We start from the raw sequence: 12,151 nt of genomic DNA on the forward strand, positions 1-12,151 counted from the left end.
TTCTATTTATACTCCCAAGTGCTTAGTTCCTATACCTGTGATGTCCTTCCCTCCTCTCTTTGCTTATGGAATTCCTACTCATCCTTTAAAATCCAGTTCAGGTGCTACTTCCTTCCTGAGTCTTTCATGATCCTTTCTTCTGTTTGGGTTTTTTTCGTTTGTTTGCTTTTCTTTTTGTTTTTTTTTTCCGGACAACAGGGGGTTAAGTGACTTGCCCAGGGTCACACAGCTGGTAAGTGTCAAGTGTCTGGGGCTAGGTTTGAACTCAGGTCTTCCTGAGTCCAGGGCCAGTGCTTTATCCACTGCACCACCTAGCTGCCCCTATGATCCTTTCTTCTGCAATGCTGACCCCCTCAAAACTCAGCTAATACTTTTCCTATCTCTAATTCACATACATTATTGTGTATTGTGCTTATCTCTGTATATGTCCTATATCCCTTAGTAGGCTGTAATTAATCTCCAGGAAGTCAAGGATTATGTCTTAACATTTTTATTTCATCTAGTACCCAGAAAGAAGAGTGTTTGATACATAGTAAGTGCTTTTGTTGTTGTTTTGTCATGTCTGATTCTTTGTAACCACTTTTGGCATTTTCTTGGCAAAGATACCAGAGTGTTTTGTCATTTCCTTCTCCAGCTCATTTTACAGATGAGGAAACTGAGGCAAACAGGGTTAAATGACTAGCCTGGGATCACAGATGGTGTCTGAGGTTGGATTTTAATTCAGGTCTTCCTGACTCCAGGCCTGGCATTCTCTCCACCCCAACTGCCCAGTAAAATGGTATGGGAATGTTTACTGGACTGAATTGAATTGAAGGTTTCCTCTGGCACACATCCTTCCCTAGTTATTTTCTATTTGTAGAGGCTCAAAAAGAAGTTGGCAGTTCCTTGAACCAAGCATGTTGCATAAAGATGCTTGATTATCTAACAAATGACAGTGCTCAAGGGCCTGTATTAGCTCTAACTTCACTGAGAGTTATGCGACTTTTTATTATTTAATTATGGACTCATTTAGCCATTTGCTTTAGAAGCCATTTCCTGCCAGCCAGAATCTAAGAGATGGATTATGGAAGTAAGGTTTGACTTGTCCTACTTGGCCCAAGAAAGTAGAACTGCTGAGCCATTGAGAGATAAGGGCAGAGGGGATCATTGTAAAGAAAACCTTCCTAACAGAGCTAGCCCCAAAGTGGGATGGGATGCCTTGAGTAGTGGCTGAATTACCTTACCTGCCAGGCATGCTGTAGATTCAGGTTCAGATATAGGTTGGACTAGAGTCTACAAGGTTCTTTCCAATTCTACCACTTTATGGCTTCCTCAGCTGATCCAGAACTGTTTTCTCACTATCCAAGGTCACCTCAAGGGTTAATGATACCACCCATTCTGGCTGAAGGATGGGAATGCCTGCCGCTACTGGGAACAGAGTATACTAGGTAGTCTGACTGGGCCAGTGGGAAAACAAAAATCCTTGTTGTCCTTTAAGCTTTCATAGTTCTCCCTAAAAAGAGTGTGTTGGGGGGGGGGGAGAGGCATTAGACTGAGAGCCAGGAGTCCTGAGTTCTAGTCTCCCACCAACTTGCTGCGTGATTGTGGCAAGTTACTTCCTCTTTCTGTACCTCAGTTTCCTTATCTGTAAAATGAAGGTAATGGGGAAAAACTTCAACACTGTTAAATTATAATGACCCTTCTTGTCCCCAAATAACAAGTGAAAAAACGTAACTCTTTTGCAGAGGTGGGGTATTATGGGTGTGTGACATGGCATATTCTGTTGGCATTAATGAGGGTGTGGGTGAGTTTTGCTGAACTCTTGCTTTTTCCTTCTCCTCCTTCCTCTCTTCCTCCCTCTCTCCTTTTCTTCTCCTTTTCCACTCTTCATTCTCTTCTTCCCTCCTTCCCTTGCTTCCTTCTTTCTTCCTTCTCTCCTTTTTATTCCCTTTTTCCTCCCTCCCTTTCTCTTTCTCTCTCTCTGTTGTTCTGTCTCTGTCTCTGTCTCTCTTCCTCTCTCTCTGTCTCTCTGTCTCTCTCTCCCCCTCTCTATCTCTGTCTCTCCCCTCTCTCTGTTGTTGTTACAAGGGATAACCCACTGAATACAGAAGGGAAGAAAAATATACTCAGAAATAAAGGCATTCTAAAAACGAACAGAAAATCAGGTAAAATGAAAAGACAATATACTGAAGACAAATTGTTGAAAATCAAGTGAGGCTAATAGTAGATCATTTCTAGGCCCCCTTGCATCTCTAGGTTCCTGTGATTCTTGATTCATCCCCTTCCCTGAGGGCTGTTCCTTTTCTTGACAGAGGACTGTTTTCCTGCTCTCTAATAGCAGCCTTAATGTATTTCTCCTCTCCTTTTCAGACTGAATGGAAGCTATGAAGCTCTGAAAGGCGGAAGCACAATTGAAGCTATGGAAGACTTCACTGGAGGGGTAGCAGAGACTTTTGAAGTTAAAAAGGCCCCAGAAAACTTCTATGAGATCCTTGAAAAGGCCTTGAAGAGAGGCTCCATGGTGGGCTGCTCCATAGATGTAAGTCACATTCCTATGGGGCATGGAGGGACCTATAGAATAGAAATGAACAGGGAACTGAGTTTGGGGCACATGTTTGTCATGGTGACCTGAGGCAATTCATTTAATGTCACTGGACTTTAATTTCTCTGTCCAGAGGTAGAGCAGGCAAAATTATAGAAGGCAGCATGCTTGCCCCTCTGTGATCCGTTCCCATGCCCTTTTCTTCTACCATGGACCTTCCCCAACTCAGTGGCCCAAGGATCTCCTATTCCTCCCTCTCTGAAACTTGGCAAAGGTTTTGTCAGTTCTTTCACACTAGGGGATAACTGATTGGTAAAAGTATTAAGCTTCAGAAGTAGCAAAGAATCAGAGGATTTTAGAGTTGGAAGATACTGAACATGGCCATCTAGTCCAACTCATGACTGAAAAATGAACCTTTATTATAGCATAATTGAAAAACAGTCATGGGCAGCTAGGTGGCGCAGTGGATAGAGCACCAGCCCTGGAATCAGGAGGACCTGAGTTCAAATCCAGCCTTAGACACTTGACACATACTAGCTGTGTGACCCTGGGCACACATAATAAAAAGTCACTTATAACTCTCAGTGAAGTTAGAACTAATACAGGCCCTTGAGCACTGTCATTTGTTAGATAATCAAGCATCTTTATGCAACATGCTTGGTTCAAGGAACTGCCAACTTCTTTTTGAGCCTCTACAAATAGAAAATAACCAGAGAAGGATGTGTGCTAGAGGAAACCTTCAATTCAATTCAGTCCAGTAAACATTCCCATACCGTTTTACTGGGCAGTTGGAGTGGAGAGAATGACAGGCCTGGGTAGCAAACCCCAACTGCTTCCTAAAAAACCCCCCAAAACACACACACACACACACACACACACACACACACCCCAAGAAGTGAAAAGTGGTCATGAAGCCTCTGCTTGAAGACCTCTAATGAGGGTCAATCATCTACTTCAGAAGATGGTTAATTACAGTTTTGGACAGCTTTAATGATGAGGAAGTTTTTCATATAACAAGCCTTAATTTCAGTCCTTGTTCTGTCCTTTTGTGCCAAACAGAACAAGGCTAATCCTTCTTCCACATGGCAGCCCTTCAAAAACTTGAAAACAGCTATTTTATTTCCCCTCTCACCCTTTATATTCCCCTATAAACCTTCTCCTTTTTCTTCATTGGATCCTCATATGATATAGATTCAAGATCATTTACCATTCTGATTGCCTTCTTCTGGACATCCTATGTAGTTTTCTTTGATGCCCAAAGGGTTTGGTTTTCCAGAATCATATCATTGTGGTTTTATGCTATCAATCGATTAAACAAGCATTTATTAAGTACCTACTATGTGTCAGGCACTATATCTACATATATAAGCACATACAAAACACATAGAAAGCAAGTATAAGGCAATTATTTAAAGAATAAATTGTCCAGCTATTCACACAGTTACAAATACAACTTACTATACCACTGTCTAACCCTCAAAGCACCATGTTCCCCACAAGAATAACATGCTGCACTTTGTTAAATATGCCAATTCAAAACAACAAAGACAAAGGGAACAGCATTTATTAAACATCTTCTATATATCAGGCACTGTGTTAGCGATTTTATTTTTTTATCATAAAAGTATTTTATTATTTTCTAATTACATGTAGAGATCTTTTCAACATTTGTTTGTATAAGATTTCTAGTTCCATATTTTCCTCCCTCCCTCTCTTCCCTCCCCCCTCCTCAAGATGGAAAGCAATCTGATATAGATTATATATGTACAATCACATTAAACACATTCCTGAATTAATCATATTGTGAAAGAAGAATCAGAACAAGAGGGGAAAATCTCCAAAAAGAAAAAACAAAAACATAAAAAGTAGAAACAGTATGGTTCAATCTGTATACTGATTCCACAATTTTTTTTTTCTGGATGTGAAATATGATAATGATTTTAATTCGATTCAATAAACATTTATTAAATGCCTATTATGTACCACTCATTGTGCTAAGCACAAACAAGAAAAAGAAAGACCTTCCCTTCCCTCAAGGAACTTACAATTTAATGAAGTGGGAGGAACTGAGGATATGATGTTTTGTGGAGTCAAAACCAAGCAGAACTGCTAATGGAAAACAGAGAATTACCACTGTACTTAGTATTGGATGCCAGGTACTGCCAAATATATATATACACATACATATATATGTGTGTGTGTACATGTATATGTATACGTACGTATGTGTATATATACACATATACACACACATACATATGTGTGTGTGTGTATAAAGGAAGAGGCACTAGCAACTTGAGGGGATCAAAAAGGACTCTTAAATAAGGTGGCAACTGAGCTGAGGCTTGAAGGAAATTAGGGATTTTAAGACCCAGAAGACAGGAGGGAGAGCACTGTAGGTAAAGAGGCAAATGGGTGGAATCTTCACTAAGGAAATAGATGCATATTATTATGTTTCCAAAATGGGATAGATCCATTTAATGATGATGCAAGCTATTGCAGGGGGCCAAGGGGTGGTAAGACAGAAGTCATAGTGGCTTTGTTTGATGTTTTGTGCACACCCAAAATTTAATTTTGAAAAGATCAATTCCCTTTAAAACAGAAATTTAAAATTAAAAGAAAAGGTTAGGGGTGGGGAAACCTGATTCCGCCAGTCCACTGTGCTCAATAAATATTTGTCGATTGATTGAGCACCATGTGTTGTAAAAACAAAGAAACAGACAAAAAACCCACTACAATGAAAATTAGGGAAGCATTTAAGAAATTATCAAATTCCCTGGAGAAATGACAATGGAGTTTACTACTTGGAAATAAAAGTTGAAGTTCTCATCTATAAGATTCCCAGATGTGCCAAGCACTGCTATTTAAATGAGAAAGCTAAGGCTGCACTTGGATTATATGCAAGGGTCTAAATTCCTTCACAGCATAGGGGAGGCCAGAGAAACAAAAAGAGAAGGATTTTCTAGAACATACATGAACCTGCACTCTCCAGGTTGGCAGACATGAAGGGTGGCCTAGGGTAGCAGCGTGTGGATTGGTCTTTTTGGAAAGAATGAGTTGTGCTCAACGTGTCTAACGCTGATGAGGATAAAAAGAAATATGTTCACTGTTTCAATTGTTTGCAAAGCTCTATTGTATCAGGTCTCTGTTTTTGCTTTAGATCAGCAACTCTTCAGAGTCAGAATCACGAACACCTTTTGGCCTCATTAAGGGTCATGCATACACTTTGACTGGAATCGACCAGGTAGGTAAAAGGAATTATCTGTTGTCAAGACACAGGGGAGGAAAGAAAGGTGAATTGGTCCAGGCAAGATTGGGTATTAAAACCAAACCCCAAACAGCAGGGACTTCTTGAATGCCCAGGGACTAGTCTCGTATCATATTCCAAACACTTGGTATTCTATTCCAAGCTCTAAGAATGGATTTCAGATGTTTTAAATGTTGGGGGCGGGGCTGGGGAGAGGGGAGTTTCAGCCAAGGCTTCCTTCAACATTTTTCCTTATTTACTCCATTCTTTTCAACTCTATATCTATAGCCTTTGTCACTAGAGAAAGTATTAATCCCCAAAGGGCCAAAGAACAAAGAAAAGTCACTCCCTGCATAACCAGAAGCTCCAAAGTGACATTGAACACTCTGTGTGCATAAGGAAACAGAGAATAGGCACCTAGAAAATACTGGAGGAAAAGGAAGATCAAAAGAAGGGGAGATAAGAAAGGAGAGAAAGGAGTCCCACAACAGTTTCAGCCTCTTTTTCATTTCTGGTATTTGAAGATCAGATGCATGCCTTTCCTCATTTGAAACCTCTTTTACCTGGCCAACTCAATTATTCAGGGGCTAATTATCCAGTTTGCATAATGCAGACCTTTTATTCTCCTGCTACCCATGTTGTTGGCCGCATATTCTGAACTGGCACTTCTACTTCTGGGTAGAGAAAGGAAGAGTGAAAAAAGAAAGGAAGAGAAGAAGGGAGGGAAGAAACTATGTGCCAGGCACTGTGCTAAGCACTTTATGAATATTATCTCATTTGCTCTTCACAACAACCCTGTGAAGTGGATATTAATATTCCCATTTTATAGTTGAGGAAATCAAGGTAAAGCATCTTGCCCACAATCACACCTTGCCACGATCACGAAGCCTTAAACTCTGATAGCCTCGATTTCTTCATCTGTAGAATGGGGATAATAATAGCACCTGCCTCCCAGAATTGTTGTGAGGATCAAGCTAGAACATAAAGCACTCTGCAAACTTTAAAGCCCAATCTAAATGCTACCTCTTATTACAGTGAATCTCAATTAATTGGACCATCTGGGGAATGACACATTCTGGTCAATTGAATCACCCACCTACAGATAAATATATCATAAAACCCCTTTTCTTTCCACACATTGTTGAAAATCTTTCAAGATGTCTATATTTCTGCATTATAGGATGGAGAATATAATTGGATATTTCTTTAATAATTCAAGACCTCGGAATGCCTCAGGGTTATAATTTTAAATATCAGTAGTCATGGTATCGATAATAGAGATGTAGCTCTAGAAAGTGTGAGATGTCGGCCTGAATTTCTATTGAACCAAGGCATCTCCTGGAAGCCATCTGTAAAATGAATACTGCATAACAACTTGTTCATTTGCCATTTGCCATTATTCTCCTAAGAGCAATTCTACTCTTGCTAAGGGAGAGAGGGGGGGAAAAACAGGGCAAAGATTGAAGGTTCCACTTAGTTGGGTCTTAGTTAATAGAGGTTGTATTATAGTTCCCAATTGCCACTCTGAGATGATTTAAACAATATTATTCAAAATGTGAATCAATCCCTCAACTAGGTTTTGGAAGATTTCAAGGGCTATTTAGCATTTGATGAGTTTTTCAGTGACTTAGCTTTGGTGCCCAAAGGGTTTAAGAGTGACTATAAATGTTCTTGTTGGTAGTTAAATGGGGGACTGCACAAGCTGTAAAGCAAAAGGGTTTGGTTTTGTTTTGTTTTAATCTAGGCGTTGTTCATGGAGGTGAATGGCCTTGATACCTATGAACACTGAACTGCTAGGGAATAACATTCGCTACTATCTTAATTCTGTTTACAAAAAAGAGCCAGGTGTTGAGCAGTCCCACGTTTTCCCTGAAGTGAGTTCCAACAGTGGGGACTCAATGTCTACCAGGGAGCAGTTGACCTCCAGCCCTTAACTCAGCTCCTTCCTGTTTGAATGACAGCTGTTCATTTTGCCAGTCTAGTGGAGCATGTTCAGACCACATTTAAACACAATCAAAACAACTCTCAAAACCCTTTTCTACAAGGAAACCCTCCCCTACTCCTCCCTAAGTCTACTAACTTAACCAAAAAATGAACAGAGGCCACCGCCCAAGTGACCAGATAAGTATGCTAACTCAATCCAGTTTCTATATTCATAAGCATAAAATCAACAAAAGGAATTCTATGAAAATCTATCCATACACGAATGCTCAGCTACACCCACAACTTCTCCCAGATTCTGGCCACCCAGGAGTTTTAGCAAAGGCATATTTCCACTGTATGACCCCTCTTCCCCATATGTACACACACCCTGAGAAAAAACAAAGAGCTTCATCCACTAGAGCAGTTACCAAATGCTGTTCCATTCACTACTTTAAGGAGGGACTATTGTCCATTGAGGGGTCTCATGATCTGGGGTAAGTGAAGTCTTCCCCGTGTGTAAGATGTGGACTTAGGAGGCCCCAGTTTTGAATGAAGTTTCTCCAATCTTTTTTTTTTTCCTACCTTGGGCCAGGCCTCCAGTTTCTGGTCCTTCTCCACATACCTAATGAATCAGCTCTCACCCAAGGGACCTATGGCCACATAATTTGGCAGGGCCAGAGCAGATATTTCCTCTCTGGCTGCTGTCATAACTATTCTTCTCCCTATCCTTGAAAACCCTTTGACATCTCCCCCCTTTGATTTCTATGTTAACTTTCATTTCCACCTGCAGCCTCTTTTTGAGTCATTTCATATAATCTATGCTGGTTTACCCTCAGAGGATGGTGTTGGAGAGAGTCCACTTATTTCTTCTTCCTCAGCCCCTATAGTTATCCCAATGAGAAGGAGGTGAGCTTTGGGCACTACATGTGATCATGTCCAAGCTTTCAAACTATTTTATAATTTCATATCTCTCTACTACCTCCCCTTTCAGGTTAATTACCGAAGCCAAAAGATTGAACTCATCAGAGTCCGGAATCCTTGGGGTCAGGTAGAATGGAACGGTCCCTGGAGTGACAAGTCAGTATCCTCTGTTCTCTGTTCCATTTTCAATTTCTTTCTTTCTTTCTTTCTTTCTTTCTTTCTTTCTTTCTTTCTTTCTTTCTTTCTTTCTTTCTTTCTTTCTTTCTTTCTTTCTTTCTTTCTTTCTTTCTTTCTTTCTTTCTTCTTCTTCTTCTTCTTCTTCTTCTTCTTCTTCTTCTTCTTCTTCTTCTTCTTCTTCTTCTTCTTCTTCTTCTTCTTCTTCTTCTTCTTCTTCTTCTTTTGGTGGGGCAATGAGGGTTAAGTGACTTACCCAGGGACACACAGCTAGTAAGTGTCATGTATCTGAGACCAGATTTGAATTCAAGTACTTCTGAATCCAGGGCCTGTGCTCTATCCACTGCACCACCTAAGCTGCCCCCTCCATTTTCAATTTCTAACAACATTTAAGTTGCCAGACAAGGGAGCAATTAAACACCTGGAGTGAATAGCAGCAGGTCCTCCCTATATGAAATTGTGATGTAGACAATGCTTCCCATTTGCATGTCTTTTCTCCTTTTTGTGGTTTCTTCTCCTCTGCCACTGAGGGGCCCATTTCTCTAACACTATTAAAGCTGATCCCAGGAAAGAATTTAATAACAATCTTTTTATACTTTGCAATGAATTAGCTTAAATCAACATTATCAGCCCTCCCAAAGGCATTTGCATTTAAAACCTTCTCTCTTTATAACTCATCCTTGGAACCAAGGTCTTTTTGCAAATGTCCTTGGCTTTCTTCACTATTGTTAAGGCAAAATAAGAAATTGCCAGTGATGACCTGTAATCCTTTTTTTCCAAGCACTTTGCCATATCTATATCTTTTTTTTTAACAACTTTCCCACTTATCTATCCTTTTCCGTGACTATTGCCTCCTCAGTACATAAGTGCTAAAGCAGGGATCTGGTTTAGTTCAGAATAGGAGAGAGGTCAGCTTTGTTGGCTGAGATTAAAAAACTTTAAAAGTAAAATAAACTCAGATCATTACAAATTTTTTAAAAATGAATTTCATTTATATTCACTAAAAAGATTTTTATTTTATTGCTGTTATTCAGTCAAAACCCCATTTGGGGTTTTCTTGGCAAAGATACTGAAGTGATTTGCCATTTCCTTTTCCATCTCATTTTAAATGAGAGGAAACTGAGGCAAATAGGATTAAATGACTTTCCCAGAGTCACATAGCTAGTAAATAGCTGAGGCTGAATTTGAACTCAGGAAGATGAATCTTCCTGGGACTCCAGACCCAGCATTCTGTCTACTATGCCACCAGAGTGCATCACTCTCTACCATTTTAGCCAAGCTGCGGGCTGGCTCACATTCAGATTATCGGGACAAATGACTAATAGGTATTTTTCTTTCTTTCTTTTTTCCTTTTCCTTTTTTTTTTTTCCTTTTTCTTTTTTTGGCTCTGATTTTGGAGGCAATGGAATTAAGTGACTTACCCAGGGTCACACAGCTAGTGTCTGAGATTAAATTTGAACTCAAGTCCTTTTGACTCCAGGGCAGGTACCCTGCACCACCTAGCTACCCCTTAATAGGTATTTTTCAAAATCAGTCTCATATAGCAAGTAGTACAGTGAAGCACTTTGATTAATGACTTGCTCAGTTACTCTTGGATGTTAAATAAAGGATAAGAAAGACTTTTTTCCTGGATTCACCCCACCTCTTCTACTTGAAGATCATTGAACTGGTAGGTTTCTGAGTGAGAACTTGAACTTTTCCTGCATCTAAACCTGGCTCTCTGACCAATACCTAAGGCTACTTGTCTGGATAGCCATAATGTCTAGTTTTTATCTATTGGCATTTGATTAAGGCAGTTCAAATGGTTCCAAAGTACTTCCTTTCATCAACTTCTTGTGGTTCTCTAAAGGTGTTTCCTTTAACCAATCTGTTGTTGAGTGCATGAGTACTCTCTGAAGACTATGGTACATTATTTGTGTTCAGTAAAGTCAACCTACAGTAACACTGATTCTAAATCCATTCACTGCACAATCATCACAACTATTTACTTCCAGAAAGGATTTTCCTCATTGTAGATTCAGGCTGCTAAGCTAAGTTTTATAAGCTGTGTTGCCTTGAACAAATGATCGATTCAGTGGGTCTCAGTTTTCTTATCCATCAAATGGGGAAGGTAGGCCAGATGATCCTTTCCAATTATAAATATTATATGATTTTATGTTATTTTAGTTTTTGGTGATGGTGACCTTTTAGGAACTAACTTTATTTTCTCATAGTTCTCGCGAGTGGAGTTCTGTGGACTCATCTGAGCAAAAACGCCTGTGCCATTCTGCTCTTGATGATGGAGAATTCTGGTAAAGTACCTGTGTCTAATGCTATTAAATAATCCCTAATAGGGGAAGCTAGGTGGTGCAGTGGATAAAGCACTGGCCCCGGATTCAGGAGGACCTGAGTTCAAATCCGGATTCAGACACTTGACACTTACTAGTCGTGTGACCCTGGGCAAGTCACTTAACCCTCATTGCCCTAAAAAAAAAAGTAATCCATACTATCTTTAAGGAAAGATGTATTGTTTACACATCTCCCCTGCATACATCATAATCTCATTTGTACAATTCATTCATTCATTCATGATGTTGAAAGAGAAAAGGAAATAAGCATTTATTAAGTGCTTGCTAGACATTGATAAATACTTAACAAATATTATCTCATTTTATCCTCACAAGAACCCTGGGAGATAGGCACTATTACTGTCCCCAGTTTACAGTTGAGGAAACTGAGGCAGATAGATGTTAAGTGACTTTCCCAAGATCTCACAGTTTGTACATTCCTGAGGCTAGATATGAACTCAGGTCTTCCTGACTCTAAGCCTAGCACTCTATCCACTAAGACACCTAGTTGCCTTGAAAATTACTAGACTATAATCCTCTTGAAGAGAGGTCTCTTAGTAGTCTTATGGCCCAGTGTCTTCATTTTACAAATAAAGAAACTGACTAGTAGAGAACTTCAGTGACTTCTTCAAGGTCACATGAATAAATGGTACTACTGGGATTCACACCCAGGTCCTCTGCTCCCAAATCCAGGACTCTTCCTGCTTCATTATGCTACCTATTCCACACATTGTTCCTTGCACTTAACTGTTGTTATGGATCATCTCTAAGATTTCTTCCATCTCTTATGTAGACTAAGCCTATGTTATTTTAGTTGATTCTGTGGTTTTCTTCTTTTAAAATGGACTTTATTTCTCTCTGGTTCTGAGTGGGGTTCTGCCGATTCAATCTGAGCAAAAACCCAAAGGTCATTCTCCTCTGCATTTTGGGGAGTTTGGGGCAAATATCAAGAGTCTGAAAACTGACTGTCCCAAAACCAGGACAAAAGTGGAACTGGCTGTTTCTTTCCTTGTGGAAGGGTTTTTATTACTTCATTAC

At 39.8% G+C, this 12,151-nt stretch overlaps 1 protein-coding gene across 1 annotated transcript in view; it reads left to right on the forward strand.

Moving 5' to 3' along the window:
• CAPN9 (calpain 9) overlaps positions 1 to 12,151 on the forward strand; it is a 70,609-nt gene that overhangs the window by 30,942 nt on the left and 27,516 nt on the right. Inside the window, exons 5-8 of the mRNA XM_044005367.1 lie at positions 2,350 to 2,518; positions 5,682 to 5,765; positions 8,683 to 8,768; positions 11,000 to 11,077. Coding sequence (XP_043861302.1) covers positions 2,350 to 2,518; positions 5,682 to 5,765; positions 8,683 to 8,768; positions 11,000 to 11,077 — 417 coding nt within the window. The remainder of the gene's footprint in view (positions 1 to 2,349; positions 2,519 to 5,681; positions 5,766 to 8,682; positions 8,769 to 10,999; positions 11,078 to 12,151) is intronic.

Source organism: Dromiciops gliroides, chromosome 4 (genome assembly GCF_019393635.1).
Source record: "Dromiciops gliroides isolate mDroGli1 chromosome 4, mDroGli1.pri, whole genome shotgun sequence".
Lineage (NCBI taxonomy): Eukaryota > Metazoa > Chordata > Mammalia > Microbiotheria > Microbiotheriidae > Dromiciops > Dromiciops gliroides.